Raw genomic sequence first — 18945 nt, 5'->3', positions numbered from 1 at the left:
GCTTGCTCTGAACTTTGGCTTTTTCACAGTTCTGCTGTGGGTCTCCTGGGAGGAAGCTTTAGTGTTTGGACACCATGGATCATCTTTCATGCTTTAATGTGTTTCCCCATGTGTCACTTCTCAGGCTGCCAAGAAGTATCTTTTTCATCAGACACTCAGAAGCATGGAGAAAGCAGGCGTGGTCTACTTTCAAGGGAGGCTTGCAGTAGCTACTGGTCAAACTAAAGCAATTCTCCTTAATATTTATGATGATGTTAAGGCCTATCACTAAGAAAGTTCTAGTTTGTAATGAGTAAGAATCTTTGCCTCACTCTGGCTGGCAGATCACTCTTGTTCATCAGAAGAAATAGTAGTTTTGCTTCAGAACAGAGTGTTAGCAGCTAAGAATGCCCAGAGCAATGTCACCTAGAATACCAAACACGTACATTCTACCTTTGAGGGAGAGATACAGGCATGTCCTCCTCTCTCCACATGCATCCATTTCAGGCCTGAGCCAGGTGTGATGCTGAGGTCAGTGAGGCTGTTCAAGATGACATCTCCTTCTAGTCTTTTCCATGTTGCATTGTGCCACGTCTATAGATACATGCAGTGACTGTTCCTGGTGCCAACAGAGTAATTTTACTTAGTGTGTTGCTTGAGGACATGAAAAAAAAACCAGAAACAAAAACAAAATGCTTTTTTAAGACAAGAACTAGAGATGCCATCTATTGAACATGTGTCACTGAATGCACACTGTGTAACTGGCAGTGACCTTGGTGCTTATAAACCTTATAGGGTAGCTGTTCACATTGTAAGAACAGGGAGAGGGAAGGTGGTTTTTTGTTGTTGTTGTTGTTTATTTGTTTGTGTGCATTTGGGGATTTTGAGATTATAGTCTAGTCATTACTCCCTTCCTGTCCTGCCCTCCAACAGTTCTTCATTCCATTTCTCGTCCCCTATATCCAAGAGGATGACCCCACACACCCCACATTCCTTTCTATTCCCTGTGGCCTCAAATCTCTCAAGGGTTAGGTGCGTCTTCACTCATTGAGGCCAGTGTATGTGTTGGGGCCTTGAATCAGCTAGTATATGCTGCCTGGTTGATGGCTCAGAAATCTCACAGGTACTGGTTTGTTGAGACTGCTGGTCTTCCTATAGGGTCACCTCCCTCCTCAGCTTCTTCCAGACTTTCCCTAATTCAACCACAAGGGTCCCTGACTTTTCTCCATTGGTTGGATGTAAGTATCAGCATCTGACTCTCTCAGCTGCTTGTTGGGCCTCTTGAGAGCAGGCATGCTAGGCTCCTGTCTATAAGCACACCATAGCATCAGTAATAGTGTCAGGCCTTGGAGCCTCCCCTGGGGATGGATTGCAATTTAGGCCAATCACTGGATCTCCTTTTCCTCACTCTCGTCTCCACATTTGTCCCTGCAGTTCTTTTAGTCAGGAACAATTCTGGGTCAGAGGTTTTTATTTTATTTATTTATTTATTTATTTATTTATTTACTTACTGTGGGATGGTAACCCCATCCTTCCACTTGATGCCCTATCTTTCTACTGGAGATGGATTCTACAAGTTCCCTCTCCCCAGTGTAGGGCATTTCATCTAAGGTCCCTCCCTTTGGGTCCTGAGGTCTCTGGTATGTTCTAGAGGGTCCATTCATTCTGCTGGCCTTCAGGGCTTCACTCCCAATACCTGATCATGTTTCCCTTTCCCCCCTGCCCCTCTCCTTTATCCTCTCTCACCTAGTTCCCTTCCTCCGTCTGCCCCTCTTAACCCTTGGTAGAAGTAATTTTCATTCTTTTTTGTCTAGCAGTTCTTAATGGGGATTTGGTTTGCTTTCCCCAGTACAGATTTTGAATTTAAGTAAGGAAAGCTGATATGTGTATTTTGGCCATTTTTCCTATGAATAATTTTCTTTTTTCTCATAAAACTATCATATACTTAGACTAATGGTACCATCTGTTTTAAGCAGTTGGCTTGATCTACCTGGCTTGGGTCTACAGTAGATCAACACTGTGAGAATTCTGTGTCTCTGTTGTCTGATATATCACAGCATTAGAGATCACCTCTGAAGCATGGAACAGGAGCCCTGTTTCTGTAATACTGGCCTGATACCTTTTTAGCTTCTTCTCCATTTCATCTGTACTCCTTCCTCTTCCAGTTATATGTGTGTAGGTGATCTGTAATCTCTCCTCTGATTTTAGCCATTCATGCTCAATCTTAAAAGCATCATTTAATTTGAATGAAATTTATTCTGTCAAATTGTTATTCTTGTTGCCCAAATACAACGCCAGCTTAACAAACTTAATTCTCCAGAATTTTGATGTTTTACGTTAACTAAAATGAATACGCGTCTCTACTAACTGGATCTAGTAATGAGCATAGTAAGCATTCAGAATTTGCTTGTTAATTAATTAGCAGGCCTAGCAGTCTATCGATCTTGGCTAGAACTCCTGCTAACATTCCTGGTGACCTTATGAGACACATAAGGTCTTAGAACACATGTCTTCCTTTCTGGATAGAGCAAGTAGGAGAAACTGAGCAAGGAGGTAGTCTCCCTTTAGAGGCCTGGGAACTTAAGCTCTTCAGCGAGAGTTGACATCAACTCTCCAACACTCAGCCTTGTGCTGCCTTGTAACTGTGGCCACAACCCTGTCATGGCAGTCCTGTGCCAGGGACACAAGGTAGACTAAGAATCCTTTCATTTCTACTGCTTCTATCCTTTCCCACATTAAATTCCTAGGGATGTTTCTTATCTAGTTGTTTGATCAACAAGATTAATCTGTACGGGTTGTAGTAATATGTGGGAAAAGAATAGTCAGAGAACTACTGTTTGGTTTTAGAATTTTCTCACAGCATGTTGAATAATCACTTGGAAAGATTTGTTTGTTTTAAAATGATTTCTCAAACTTTATTAGCAAATGAATGCTCCATCAACTTTTTGGGATATATATATATGTGTTTGTGTGTGTGTGTGTGTGTGTGTATGTATATATATATATACACACACATATATGTATATGCATATGTATATATATACACATATGTATATCTGTGTGTGTAAACATGCACACATATTCATACGCATACATACACAAACACTTATAAATAATTAAACTATTATGGTATATAGTTTTATTATATGGTAATAATAGTTTTCTCAAAATAAATATGTGACTGTTTGCTCTACCGCATAAGCAGCTGCCTCCTCACTGTAAGAAGTATCACGTCTTCCCTCAGCATTTATCAAATCTGGGAGAGAATGAGGTGTCGACCTAAGCCCTTTTCCTCCTCCTCTTGCAGGCGATGTGTTCCACATCACTGCTCCCAGTAAGTTCACCTTCGAGGAGGCCGAAGCAGAGTGTACAAGCAGGGATGCGAGGCTGGCGACTGTTGGAGAACTTCAGGCAGCTTGGAGAAATGGCTTTGACCAATGCGATTACGGCTGGCTGTCGGATGCCAGCGTGCGGCACCCTGTGACTGTGGCCAGGGCCCAGTGTGGAGGAGGTCTACTTGGGGTGAGAACCCTGTATCGTTTTGAGAACCAGACATGCTTCCCTCTCCCTGATAGCAGATTTGATGCCTACTGCTTTAAACGTAAGTGTTTGATATCTCTTTTAAAAATACAGATTAAAAAGCTGCAGCAAATATATACCCACTGAGGTTCCAGTGGATGTCGGGATGGATTCTGTATTCTGTACTAAGTGCATGGAGGACCTACAGTGCAGTGACACAAACAGACTTAATACCACCATTATGGTTAACACAGTAGGGAGTTTGGCAAGTGGGATTTTTTTTGGGAGGTGGGGAGATAACAACGTCAGAGTGGGGTCTTAACTGCACCCCAGAATTCCAAAAATCACAGAACACACCCTGAATTGAAATTTCTTATTAATTGAAGCCTTTCAATGCAATTTCACTCTTAATATAACAATGTTAAGACAACAGCAGCTGAGTTAAACCTTTGAATCCTGTTTTATTTTTTGATATGATTCTTATTATAAAAAGGAGACAATTTAAGCTTAAGTCATTGCAGGTGAGTATTTGTGCTGAAATTAATAATGATTGTGTTCAATTCCTACCTAAAAATGCATCATACTATCAAATAATACGATTCACATATCTCATTTTGTTTCAAGTAATAGAATAGGCGCCTTTTGGCGATTAATCTTGCTTTGAATTAATTAAAGTACAATACAGCCTCCTTGCATGAATTGGCTATGCTCAGTTAGATTTGCCTTGTAAAATTAATTTTAGGTAGCATTCATTACATATATATATATGTATATATATATATTAGACATTCTTAAATTATTTTAAAATATTAGTCACATACAGTTTTATAGTTGTAGAGTGCTTAACTAAACTAATAACTAGTCAATATTTTATTGTAATATGTACTTTAGGATCGGTAAGATGTTAGCTAACAAATGCCTCCATACTTTAGCAACAGAGGCCAAGTCTGACATCGAGTATCAGAACAATGAAAAGCCAATGTAACACATGAAGTCTTTTAAACCAGCTTTCTAATTCCTTTTGTTAGATCAATGGGTAATTAAAATAGCTTGAAAATGTACTAGTTTGTTATTTATTAGTTTCTAAAGTGAGCTATGCAGGAATTTTTTTCAGCAGGAAAAAAGACAGATATGTAGGTAAACAGTGTGTTGGAAAAGATATTGGATCCATGAGCTAATAGAAGCATGGAAAAGTATCATATCACAGACTTCCGTCTCCCTGCTAGGCTGCCTCTGCCTAAATCTCCACTTTACACTTGATTTTCTGAGGGTTATAGCCATATGTTGTGTATTAACTTAATTCAAGCTGGCCTGTTCATAAAAAGTCCTAGAGAAAGGTTTCTTCTCAGGCCTTGAAACAACAAAGTCTTCCATAGGTTTTGTTTTTTGTTTTTTTTTTTTTCAGAAAGACAATAATAATAATGAAAAATCTTATCCTAAATATAGTCATATATACATGTATACACATATAGCATGTATATTCATTTATTCCAAATTTCTCATTAGTGATATTCAAGTCAATTGGTTTATAGGATGACTTTTACATTAAGTTACTAACTTAAGGAAGGAACAGGCTTGGGTTGGTGGTGAGAAGGAGATGAGACAGAAAAAGTTAAAGGAAGGCTGAATAGAGTGGTTAGCCTGACTATCTTCATAAAATTTTCCTGTGCTGTATAAAATTAACAACAGAGAAAATTAAATAGCATATGGAAACCCAAGGTTTTCTGTAGCCATAGAGAATATTATTAAAGAGTTGATCCCGGCAGGCTTTAGGTTGTCTATGTAAATGAGTTCATATGGGTACATAACATAGCAAGGTCCTTAGGTTTCAAATATTGACCTCATTAAATTTAACTTACACAAGTGGTTTATATTTATTCTTTTTTTTAAAAAAATTCTTTTTATAGTCATTTAAATGTATAGTCTTTTGGAGTAAAATACATCCTGTGCCCGTGTAACCTGAAGTCAAGATTCTAGTTCATTACATCCCTCCTTAAGACTATAAGTCCCAATTCATTCAGCACATAAGAAGTTAAGAATGTGGCAGAGCCAACAGCTTCCTTTACTTTCTATTGCATTTTGCAGGGGTTCTTTTAATACGGGAATCCATAAAGACTTTAAATGATTTCCAAATAGTATGACTGATGTCCAGCTTTGCCACATAGTCCAGTGGTGACTAAGCATGGCCTTATCTGCCGTTCCTAAAGTGATGTCAGTGATGTGCAGTTGTCTTGATAAATTGAAAAGCAAGAGATAAATGCATGCTGTAAATCATTTACCTTTGGCAAACATAGAAAGTGTATTTTTAGGCCACACCGTGAATAAACATTCCAAATCTTATCTTGTTCTAATGACCTCTTCCTTTTAAAGGTAGTTCATAGTGCATTTACAATATCAGCTAATGTGCACAGAATGGAATTACCTGGTTAAATAAATTTGAAAATGAGGCAACTAAATGCATCTGAAAAATAACCTCAGTGACCATAATCTTGTGATGAAACTGCCCACTTTTTCATATTTTTAAAAGGGAGGCGTTGCTAAAAGATTGCAGTTCAAAGCTTTAAATGTCCATGTGATATGGCCCAGTACAGTGGAATGCCAGGGCCAGGGCCAGGAAATGGGAGTTGGTGGGTTGGGGAGCAGGGCAGAGGGAGGGTATAGGGGACTTTAGGGGATAGCATTTGAAATGTAAATGAAGAAAATATCTAATAAAAATAAAAGTCCATGTGAAATAGCTTCAGATTTAAGTGAATCAAAAATTATTGAAGACTTCTGAAAATTTCATAATACGTGTCATTAAAGATCTCCAGGAGACGCCTAAATTCATATTTAGCCCTTGTTCCTAGCTTCTTTTTCATCAAAGTTTGAACATTAGAATCTTAACTATTTTTAACTATTTTTCAAATTTGTTGATCAATTTAAAGAGCAACATCTTTACTGAACACAGATTTTGTTTGTCTCTGCATCTTCTCCATCTGCAACAATTCCATTGATGACAACGTATGTGTCTAAACTTCTATTTACTGTTTGATCTGGTTTTCCAATCCTTGTTTCTCCACCCTTCGTCCTCTGATTATGTTTGGAATTAGAGCAGCCTTAGTTGGCTCCCAGCACTTCATGTACTTTAGTATCTATTTTTCATGTTTATAATTAGTTTATTCTTCAAATCTCTGATCACCTCATTACCCTTTTTTTGTGCCCTAAACAATTATGAGCCATTAGCCACAAACTGTAATGTTTCCTTACTTTGTATTTTAAAATGTTTCCTGTTTACTGAATTGGACTTAATTACCATCCACTCTCTCATCAAACCTTAAAATGATAGTTCTAATTCTAACCCCACTGTACCGATAGAAACAGGTTCCTCAGATGTGACCCTCAAGTATCCAAAATGTAGACAGAACAGTATAAGAGTTAAATCAGTCATTAGGCTGCTAATACAGGTTTTATATTTTGTTAGGAAAATCTGCCTCACGTCTCACAACAGAAGCCCAGTAAGGATAGCCCATAGGATATAAACCACTGTAAGCATGTTGATGCAAAACATCTGTATGGCAGACAGCTGCAAAGATTGGGAGTGAGTCTTTGTGGGAAAGGAAGCATGCTGATTTTTGTTGGCTTCCTCAATAATAGCATTGAGAAAAAAATTTCCAAAAGCCGAGTGTCCAATGTGACTAAAACTAAGGGAGGGCGCTTTTATAATGACATAGAATTGTATTCTCCTCCTTATACTAGTCGTCATTAGAATAATGCCATGGAATTTATTCATTCTTAGGACATTTCTTTGTAGACGGTGTTTTAAAAACACCATTTCCTTTTTCAGAATGGCTCAAACAAATGGCACATATTATCAGATACACTGAGTTTTGATGGAAATCAGCTGTTAGGTTGACGAAAAAAGCCACCCAACCCCAAAAGGAAGTCTGAGGTTTTCCATTCCAAGTCATAGAATTAATTAACTTAATTGTAAGCAGACTTTCTTAAACAGAGCTCTAAATTATTAAACCCTTCTTTTTCCCCTGAAAATAAAGTCACATAAATCCTGGCTTTGTAAGACATTTCTTCCCGAGACTTGCTGCTATCAACTTACCATGCAACAGGCTAGAGGAGAGCAACAGAAAGTCAGAGTCATAATTGACAATGACATGTGCTTATTTAATTTTTAAAAATATGAGTCCACTTTTAAAACACTGTAAAAATATTTTCATGGAATTATAGAGAGTTGTTAAGTTGAGCAGAAGGACCTGATCCAGGCTGTCACTTTGCTCCAATGCAATGTCGCCTTCTTCTGAGTTAATTTCGCCAGCCATGAAAAATGCTCAAAGGGGAAAAAGTAAAATTACCATTCTGTTGTTATTAATAATAATATGATTGTATTTTCTCTTATATAAAGGTGTCTAAGTGTTTGTGTTATGTTTCCATGGAAACTTTCTCCATATATATTTTTTTACTGTTTCCTTAAAGAATGCAGTTATAAGACAAACATGAAATCTGGAAGTTAAGTGAGGTAACAGTGATGGAATTTCAGAGGATAGAGAATTGAATTAAAGAAAAATAGTCAGACACATTTCAGATCTTTAAGTTGTTCGTGTCAATCAAACTTGACCAATATTTGTTCCAGGAAATAAATGCAGAAGCAGATTGGGTTGTTTTGTTTTGTTTTGTTTTGTTTTGTTTTGTTTTGTTTTTGTTTTTGCAAGAGGAGAAAAAATTATTTAACACACTTTTCAAGGTCAGGGTATTCTTTTTGGAAAATTTCTTTTTTTGTTTTGTTTTGTTTTGCTTGTTTTTTTGTTTTTTGGGTTTTTTCTTCTTTTTTTTCCTTTCTTTTTTTTTTTTCTTGGTTTGGTTTGGTTTGGTTTGGTTTGGTTTTTTGAGACAGCGTTTCTCTGTGTAGCCCTGGCTGTCTTGGAACTCTGTAGACCAGGCTGGCCTTGAACTCAGAAATCTGCCTGCCTCTGCCTCCCAAGTGCTAGGATTAAAGGCGTGTGCCACTACTGCCCAGTGAAAATTTCTTTTTAAATATAAAATAATAAGTAGTGAGGTGATGGATTTGTAAAGAAGTAGTGTTATAGTAATAACACAAGCATACATGGGCACACAGTTTCACTAGACAACTTATGATCTTGGACTTTTAATTTTTTTTAAGATTATCAATACCTAATAATAAATTTTAGCAACTCCTCCACACAAATTGGAACGTATAATGCCACATTCTGATTTAGAATAAAATCCCATCATTGTATCATAAAGTTTTGACAGAACAGATGAAGCCAACAGGCACCCAATTTTGTTTATTAACAATTCTTTTTGGGTAAGATACAAAGTTTTTAAAGTCTAGTGATGTAACCATTTCTAGTAGAGAGGACCAGCAATACTGAAATAAGGATGTTACACATACACAATGTAGCAAGATGGTAGCTGTGTGTTTTCTTAGGACCTTTCCTTGTATAGTCACTAGCAAATGATTTTTGGTTTTTAGAAGGCACTGATTCTTTTAGGAAATACAATCTTTGTATGCTAAACTGCTTCATTTGCTCTGTGTGGAGAGGGTCTTCTGCCTATAGCATTGTCACTTTCCTATACAACTTAAATTTCCTTAAGCTAGCCAATCTCCATAAATGTGGAGTCACTGTCATGTAACATTTTACAATGACAAGGCTACTTTCACTCCCTAGTGATCAAGGCTCATAGTTATAGGCTGAAAACCTATCATGTAGTTGCTTTACTTCCTATGCACTTGTGTTTCATGCTAAAGACTGAAACAAAGACCTGGAATAAGCCAAACACATTGTGTAGATACTCAGCAAGCAGTAGAACTACCTCGAATGCCAACCAGCCTCTGCCAGACATGTAATCTGGCTGCACCAAGTCTACAGAGTTGAAAGAAAGATGAAGACAAATGTCCAACACCTGGAAACAAATGAAGAATGGGTATTACAACTTTAATATCCTGTATGTGAAAATCTACTCATATGGACAGTGTCATGATTTGTGTGTTACTTGGTTCCATTTGATGTGGCTTTTTGTTGTTTTGCAGTCTGAAACACTCTCTCTCCCCTGAGGCACTATGCAGCTTGAAAAGAAGGCAATATTTGAAGAAACTAGGAGCAGGGGCTCTTAGTCTCCAGATAACAAGTCAAGTTCTCCTTCTCACTACTGTAGCTCATTACAGAGAACCATCTATGAAAATTTGGCATTAATTACTTTTTGGTATTTGCTTATCTTAAAACACATAAATGTTCATTTTTTGTGAAAGCAATTATTTACACGATCAAATATAACACTTAACAATACAAAACAACTTACAAGTTTATGACTTGATCAATTATCCTCTTTTTTGTTAATTCGAGTTTAGGTTTTAGGCTTCTTCATATCACAGATCACTTGGGTCCAATTAAAAATACAGAGCCACACTTAAGCACTCACTGGTCGTGCAACCCCTTATAAATAACTTGTCTAATTAACTCTTTGAAATTATCTTTCTAGCTAAACAGAATATATCAGAGGCAACCACCATCGAAATGAATATCCTCGCAGAAACTTCATCACCCAGTTTATCCAAAGAACCACACATGGTACCTGACAGAGCTACACCAGTCATTCCATTAGCCACCGAATTACCTATTTTTACCACACACTTCCCTCCTGCAGGAAATATAGTCAATTCTGAACAGAAATCTGTAGTCTATTCTCAGGCTATCACAGGCAGATTAGCCATGGAATCACCCACAACTACTCGGAATACCATCAACTCTTGGGATCTGAATGACTCCTTGGCTTCTGGGTCAGGGCCACTTGGAATGCCAGACATATCTGAAATTAAGGAGGAGGAACTCCGAAGTACAACTGTCATCTCCCAACATGCTACTGGCTCACAGGCTGTAATTACAGAGGATACGCAAACACATGAATCAGTTTCACAGATTGAACAAATAGAAGTGGGCCCCTTAGTAACATCCATGGAAATCACAAATCATATTTCTCTCAAGGAATTGCCAGAAAAAAACAAAACACCATATGAATCCACAGAAGTGACCCTGGAACACACGACTGAAATGCCAACGGTAAGCGCCAGTCCTGAATTGGCAACCACAAGTCACTATGGATTCACCTTGAGAGAAGATGATAGAGAAGACAGAACACTGACAGTTAGATCTGATCAGAGCACTCGGGTCTTTAGCCAAATCCCCGAAGTCATCACAGTATCAAAAACATCAGAAGACACTACCTACTCACAGCTAGGGGACTTAGAGTCCATTTCAACATCAACAATAACCATGCTTGGCACAGATAGATCACTGATAGATAAAGAGAAAGAACCCAAAACTAATGGTAAGGTGACTGAAGATGAGTTTGGTCAATCACAGCCTACAACTACCTTCCCATCACAGCATCTTACAGAAGTAGAATTACTTCCATATTCTGGTGACACAACATCAGTAGAGGGAATATCCACAGTTATTTATCCATCATTACAAACAGATGTGACACAAGGAAGAGAGAGGACAGAAACACCAAGACCAGAGTTAAAAAAAGATCCGTACACAGTTGATGAAATACCAGAAAAGGTCACTAAAGATCCATTTATAGGTAAAACAGAAGAAGTCTTCTCTGGAATGCCTCTCTCTACATCTTCCTCAGAGTCCTCAGTGGAAAGGACAGAATCTGTTTCCCCTGCATTGACAATTGAGAAGTTAACTGTGAAGCCAACAGAAGCAAGAGATGTGGAAGAAATGACAACCCTGACTAGATTAGAAACAGATGTTACAAAGTCTGACAAAGATGTTACAAGAGTTCATTTGACCCACAGTACTTTAAATGTGGAAGTGGTCACAGTATCAAAATGGCCAGGGGATGAAGATAATTCAACTTCAAAGCCTTTACCCTCAACAGAACATGCAGGCTTTACAAAATTGCCTCCTGTCCCACTTAGTACTATAGGAATAAATGGAAAAGATAAAGAAATCCCAAGTTTCACAGATGGAGGAGGTGAATACACTCTTTTCCCAGATGGTACTCCAAAACCATTAGAAAAGGTTTCTGAAGAAGATTTAGCATCTGGAGAATTGACAGTCACCTTTCATACATCTACATCAATTGGCAGTGCAGAAAAGTCAGCTTCAGGAGAGCCTACAACTGGAGACAGGTTTCTGCCCACCACAAGCACAGAAGACCAGGTCATCAATGCAACTGCGGAAGGGAGTGCTTTGGGTGAAGATATAGAAGCCTCCAAGCCACTATTTACTGGCCCCCCATTTGTCCACACCTCCGATGTAGAAGAATTGGCATTTGTTAATTATAGTAGCACGCAGGAGCCCACTACTTATGTAGACATATCCCATACTAGTCCTCTTTCTATAATTCCCAAGACAGAATGGAGTGTGTTGGAAACTTCTGTTTCACTAGAAGATGAGATTCTAGGCAAATCTGATCAAGATATCCTTGAACAGACTCATCTAGAAGCAACCATGTCTCCTGGAGCTTTGAGGACAACAGGAGTTTCACAGGGAGAAACCCAGGAAGAACCACAAACTCCAGGGAGCCCATTTCCTACTTTCAGTTCTACTGCAGTTATGGCCAAGGAGACAACAGCATTTGAAGAGGGGGAGGGGTCAACATATACTCCCTCTGAAGGCAGATTGATGACAGGTTCTGAAAGAGTCCCAGGTTTAGAAACAACTCCAGTTGGCACATCTTATCCACCTGGTGCAATAACAGACCAGGAAGTGGAAATGGATACAATGGTAACACTGATGTCAACCATTAGGCCAACAGTGGTTTCAAGTACAGAGCCAGAAGTAATTTATGAAGCAGAAGGTAGTAGTCCAACAGAATTTGCATCAACTTTGAGGCCTTTCCAGACTCATGTCACACAGCTTATGGAAGAAACTACTGAGGAAGGAAAAAAGGCATCCTTAGATTATACAGATTTAGGCTCAGGGTTATTTGAACCCAGAGCCACCGAGCTCCCAAAATTTCCAACAACTCCAAGTGATATCAGTGTCTTTACTGCCATCGACAGCCTTCACAGAACGCCACCCTTGAGTCCGTCTTCATCATTCACTGAGGAACAACGTGTCTTTGAGGAAGAGTCCAGTGAGAAAACAACAGGTGACATACTTCCTGGAGAATCTGTAACACAGCACCCTGTGACAACTCTCATTGATATCGTAGCCATGAAAACAGAATCTGATATTGATCACATGACCTCAAAACCTCCTGTAACACAGCCAACAAGACCATCAGTTGTGGAAAGAAAAACAACCTCCAAAACTCAAGAGTTGTCTACTTCAACACCTGCAGCAGGGACCAAGTTCCACCCTGACATAAATGTTTATATTATTGAGGTCAGAGAAAACAAGACAGGTAAGTCTTTGCTTTCAAGGCAATCAGCATTTTCTCTTGAAAGTTAAAATGTCCATCATACCAAATGCTGCCATTAGATGATAAGAATAACTGGAGTGTCAAAAGTATGTTAGCTTCCTGCATCAGTACAAGAATTGGAAGGATATGTTAAACAGTTTGCAAGAGTATTAGGTACAATTTTATTTTGAAAGTTGCAAGAAGCCCTGCTTTGTCATCTAATACAACCACTTCATCATTGTTACATCCCTTCAGAGCGTGTAGAACAAAATGTTTTAATTTCCGTGTCTTCCATACATTACTACTCACGTGTAGCACTAGATGGTGCTAACATTCCATTGGTCTGCAACCATTAACCTTCAGCACTCACAATGTAGACAGTTAAATGATTTTGCATATCCCTAGGGTTGACCGAACTATCTCTAAAGGTTTGTTTTTTTCTCTTCCAGGATTTTGCAGGCTTACACATAAGTTGTGGAATGGGTAATAGGTCTACTTTAATTCAAATTTAACAGTTATAAGATATTAACTTTGTGTGTTTGTGTGTGTGTGTGTGTTTGTGTGTGTGTTTTAATGTAGCTTTTGTTGTTTAGAACCAAGTACAATCTAGCTAAGCCCTAGGAGTTGCTTGGAATCATTAACAACTTTAGAAGGCGAATTTGTGGACACGACCTCGCCTTTCTAAAAGGCAGGCCATGATGTTTTTATTGTGATTTCATTGTCTCCTCTAAAAGCTTTTTATTTTAATTGCCTAATACTTTTAGTTATCATTATCAAACATGTCTTGTTCTTTCTGAAAACCAACAGTGCACCATCATGCTAAACGCAAAACGCCGAGTTGAGAATGCATAGCACATACATACATGATGGGCTGTTTCACATTTCTTTGTGTCTTTTAAATTTAGAGCTTAAGTCTACTGGTTTTATCAAATCATTTGGTTCAAATTTTAATATAAGAATTAAATGAATTAATGTCCATTTTTCTGTGCTTGGCTCTAAGAAGCCTTGTGGGAAGCATGCTTGCTTATCAGTTTCTTTCTTGGTATTGGAAACACGCTCTGCTGGGTGTCACTCAGAAGACAAATGCTCTTTCATCAGGGTTATCAGGAGTCCAGCTGTTAAAAAGTACCTGTACCTCCAATTCAATTGGTATCCAGTGTTGTACACAGAAACTTCATGGCTTTTATTTGCTCATTTTCCCCAAAATTTTCTTTCCCCCAAATCACACAACCCTGCATTTGTCTCCTCAGCATAGGTCTCCTCTTCTCAGCATAGATTTTTAGAGGCTAGGAATAAAACATGATTTTTTTTTCTTTTGCTACTGGTGCAGTATTTTGTAAATCATAAAAGGTTTCCTGTCTTCTACATTGCTTTGACATCTCTCTTGAAACTGTAATTGGAAATGGAAATGTTACCAAGAAGTAGAAGTTGGAATTGCTGTTAGTTAGCGATAAAAGAAACATAAAACTGTAACTGTGGGGTGAGGGGTGGGGAATACAGAGGAGAGGGGATTGGGATCAGCCTTTGATTTCTGAATCTGAGAAGTTCATACCAATTAAGTCTATGTCTTCAAAGTTTATCTTATTGTGTTGTTAGTGATGTACTACTGAGTTGTATCAAATAGTATGGAACTGGAAATATAAGGCACCTAACAACTCCTGTGGATGGTAAGATGTACATTCAGCTTAGGGTGTTTAAATTACAAAATGGAAAAGGCCTGACACTTGACCACATCTTTCCTCCTGACCAAGTGCCACCAAGTGATGCCACCAAGTGGCACCAAGTGATGGCAACCATCAGGTGAAAAGCAGAACCAGCGTGTTTATAAACAGGAGTTCAAATGGAGGGTCTGCAAAGTCTGAGGCTGTAATAGTTTATGCAGAGGCGTGTCTTTATAGGTACATTGTGGTCTTCATGCAGCTGAACCTGCAGAGTTGGCTTCTTTCCCCCACTTCTAGAACATATGACCATTCTGAGAAAACCGTGAACTATCTGGCCATTTCCATCAGGCATGTTTGCAGTATGTACATGTTGGTAGGGGCACGGAACACAGGCGCAGTCTCTCTTTCATCTGTTTTTTTTTGTGTTTTAGATACAGATTCTTCTTAAAATATGACAGCATTGTTTGTTATTTTCAGAGGTCGACAAGATTTACTCAGACCCCACTACTCATTTAGCAGATGTTGCTAGTTTTCTAACAATAACCTAATTTTGTGAACTAGTATATTGAACTTTACCCATGAAAACATTAACACAGATGTTCATTTAAGTTCTAAGGCAGGTGTGTTAATGAGGAACCATGGAAAGTGAAACTTTTTATATTTCCATACTGGAAAAATCCTTGGTGCATGCATACTGTTGTATAAACCTATTCACCCAAATCAAATTTACCTTCACATTTACTCTGCACCCAAGTGAGTGAAAATGCCACCCAGGCTACATCAAACCACAGCATTTATAATTTCTGCTGCACTCAGAGAGTGATATAAAGCTTGACTTTTATGAAATACCATGAAACAAAACATGCTACTCAAGGCATGCTTACATCATCCACTCAGATGCACGTTAATGGCAACACTGGTTCTGCTGCTGGTGGGTAACTGTAGTTAACAGTTTAAAATTCTGAAGGAACTTCTCAGCCCATAAAGGTTTTATGAGCTGAAAAATGCTGTGGGGTGTGGTTAACAGTGGTTCAGGGATGCTGAAACCTTGACTCGTCTATTGCAGGAGTAGTTTGCACACCTGCACTTGGGGAAATTATTAGAAGGCTTTCTTTGTGAACATGTCTGAAGTCTGTAGAATTTGACTAAGACAGAGCCTTTGTCAGGTTAATATGTACTATGCCAGCTTTGAGTGGAAAGAAATTGCCTGCTTTATTCTTTCTTTACTGAAACTGTAGTCAATGGTTAGATTTTTGGCAAGTATTTTGTTTGTCACAAGTCTTACTATGATGGAAAGAAAATGGAATTAAATATCTGTGACTTAGGTGATCTGTCAAAGAACTAGGGATAATTAACATTGAATCCAAAGTAGTATTGATAACTGGGCACTATATTTTTAGTCTCTTAGAATTGCATACTTGAGCTATCTGCTATACCTTTGTTAAGTTTTGTCTGCAAATCCGGAAACTAAAAGTGATCCATTAATGACATAAGAATTTTTTTCTTTGTATTGATTGAGTAAATTCCTTCAATTAATTTGTATTTGAAGAAAAAAATACAATTTTTATTGCCTTCATAGAAGCATACATATTTTTTACAGTCAGTGAATGATTAAAAAATATTGAGACCATGGCTGCACATTCATGATGTATCACCAGTATCTAGATTTACATGACCACAAAATTCTCTACTATTTGAGATTTTTTTTTGTATGATTCATGTGCCCCTGTCTTTGTGCTATAGTTACCACCAAACACTCACTATTTCTTTAGTTAGAGATATAAATCTTTCAAAGATACTTCAGCACAGTGACAACCTTTTGATTCTTAATACTAAATCAGTAGGAAGATATTGCAACTCTCAAAGGGGAGACTAAATGGGTAGAATATTCAGTGTTTACAGGATATTATCCTATACTTGCAAGATCACTTTAATGCTGGAAAACAGACCTGAGAAACGTGAGATGAGAGAGTAAAGATCTGTGATGGCAGAAGCCTGTAATGGGCACTTTGGAAGCTGAGTCAGGAGGATGGCAAAAACAAGTACATGCATAATAACAAATTATTTAATGTGAGTCCTAGGCCCCAGATGTAAAAACACAGCCATTTTCTCTGTGAGAGTGGCATCTGTCTATCTAGCATTTATCTATCTGAACTGAGACTTCATAAATAGAAGGGCGATGCAAAAAAAAAAAAAAAAAAAAAAAAAAGAGGAAATTAAGATGCTATCATTTTGAAGCATGCTGAACCAGGAATGAGGTATTGAACTAGGATTCTAGAATTGCAGCCCCATCATGTACAGTACAGAGATGTCAGCAGAGAAAGGAAGGAGCGGAGTGATTGTGGGCCAGTAGGTAGGGCTGTTTGAACAACCCATTAAAGGAGTCTATTTGAAGAGAAGCAAGGTTAACGTTTGACAAAGGAATGGCAAAATAGAGTTGTTTCTACTCTGTAGCTTAGTGGATATAATTTTAGAAGAAGTTATAAACTTACTTATTAGAGTCCTTCACTATATTGTAATCAAAGACTTCCTTACTTTTAAGTTATCAATTTTAAAATATCTGATAATATCTGTCTGTTTATCTGTATCTATATCTATGTGTATGTATGTACATCAAAGGACTCAAGTGCTAGAGAACTAAAGCAAAATGGATAGCAATGTTCAACTTTATGGTTAGCCTTTATTTGGTCAATTCAAAAAGTTATATGTATGAGTGCTTTGCCTGAATGTATGTCTGTGCTCCACTTGCATGCCTGGTACCTACAGAGGCCAGAGAGAGTGTTGAATCCCCTGCAACTGGAGTTATAGTCAGTAGTCAGTTTTGGAACTGCTGTGTAGGTCCTAGGACTCTAACCCCGATCCTACGGAAGAACAGCCAGAATTTTAATCTACTGAATGATCTCTCCAGCCCATATTTGCTGTATTATTTTTTAGAAATAAATTTTTAGAGAATTCCACAGAATGTATTTGGATTATACTTGCCCTAACTCTGCTCAGATCCACTTTGGATACCCAACCCACCCAATTGCATGCCATCTTTTTACTTTTTAAATTCATGTATTTGTGCTGCTCCAATGTCCTTTGAGTTTAGAGCTGTCTTTCGGATCATGGTCAGCCTAGCAGGAAGATTAGTTCAGGAAGCATTTTGAAGTCCAATTGCCCAAATTGCTTGTTTTGAGTGTAGTTCTTTCTTACTACTTAGGCACTCATCAAGTATCTGTAATTGCTTGAATATGCTGTGTAGGAAATCAGGTGCTCTGTTAAAAGGGAGTAGAATCTTTTGTGAAGAAGAGTTTATACTTGGTGATGTCTCCTTAACTCGGGCAAGATGACTGCATCTAACAATAGCCTTTGCACTTGAGGGAACTATGTTATCCGAGAATAACTGGGAGCTAAGAAAACCCATGCCTATTTACTATAACCTACCCACCTCTTCAATGTGAGGTCAGCAGAAGCAGCCTCCTTACTTACATATGTGTATGAGCCATTCTGGATGTGAAGTTTGTGAACTGAGAAAAAAGGTGTGCGTTGCTGAGCATACAAAGGCAGTCAGGGGGACACAACTTGCTTGAGAGCTGCTCCAGGTAAGCTATGGTTAGCCAAGTCAGAAGGAGGCAACAAGGATCACAGAACACAGTGATCTCTAGTTCTTTGATCTTGTTCACTTCTCTGGTGTTTGGGAAGGCTGTTTTGTAGATATAAGCATCGCATACTACACAAGAACTGAGGGAACGAAGGATCAAAAGCATCTGGCAACATTTTGGAAGGCATTTGTATCCTGATTTGTCATGTTGTTGTTGTTTAAAAAACTAAGCTGGGGCAAACTATGTCACAAATTTTAAAAAATACAGAGGATTCAGAATATTTTAAGCAATTTGATTAAAAAATCACATGTGTTTCTTTCCCCCCTTAAAGTACTACTTAGTCAATTTATTTCAATTAAGAATTGAGGATCTAACAGGATTCTGTCCTGCTTAAGTCTCTATCCTAACATATAAGCAGTGATATTGAAATATAAGACAATTAAATTCTTTTCTACAGACACACACACACACACACACACAGAATTGAGGATCTACATATACATGAAATCTTGACATTATGAGTATGTTCAGGCTTCTTCACTTTAAGATTTACAATTACCTACCAGGGATCTGCAGTGTGGCTATTTCATTTTCGCAATAAGGCTCTTGATAGATTTTCTATATATATATATTAGAAAAATTACATTTTAAAGAAAACATAGTCTTATTTGTCTTCACTGAGTAGGCTGCAATATCTTTCACTTAATTAAAGACTCTTAAGCTTAAATTATAAATATAAATATGTACTGTGACCAGTCGCTAGGCATGATAGCAACTATGTTTGTGTCTGGTTACAGAATGACTGCAAGACTTGTGCTATGTCTGCAAAATTCTGC

At 38.0% G+C, this 18945-nt stretch overlaps 1 protein-coding gene across 7 annotated transcripts in view; it reads left to right on the top strand.

Annotated features, from left to right (window-relative positions):
* The window catches only part of Vcan (versican), an 87719-nt gene that overhangs the window by 27243 nt on the left and 41531 nt on the right, over positions 1-18945 (top strand). For 3 of the 7 annotated variants that reach the window (NM_001134474.1, NM_001081249.1, XM_011244470.2), the window contains exons 6-7: positions 3287-3580; positions 9988-12867. In NM_001134474.1, coding sequence (NP_001127946.1) covers positions 3287-3580; positions 9988-12867 — 3174 coding nt within the window. Of the gene's footprint in view, positions 1-3286; positions 5838-9987; positions 12868-12890; positions 13348-18945 lie in introns of those variants that run through there. The other 4 variants (NM_001134475.1, NM_019389.2, NM_172955.1 and 1 more) reach the window with 3 other exon arrangements.

Source organism: Mus musculus, chromosome 13 (genome assembly GCF_000001635.26).
Source record: "Mus musculus strain C57BL/6J chromosome 13, GRCm38.p6 C57BL/6J".
Taxonomy (NCBI): domain Eukaryota; kingdom Metazoa; phylum Chordata; class Mammalia; order Rodentia; family Muridae; genus Mus; species Mus musculus.
This window is presented reverse-complemented; position numbering and strand designations above follow the sequence as displayed.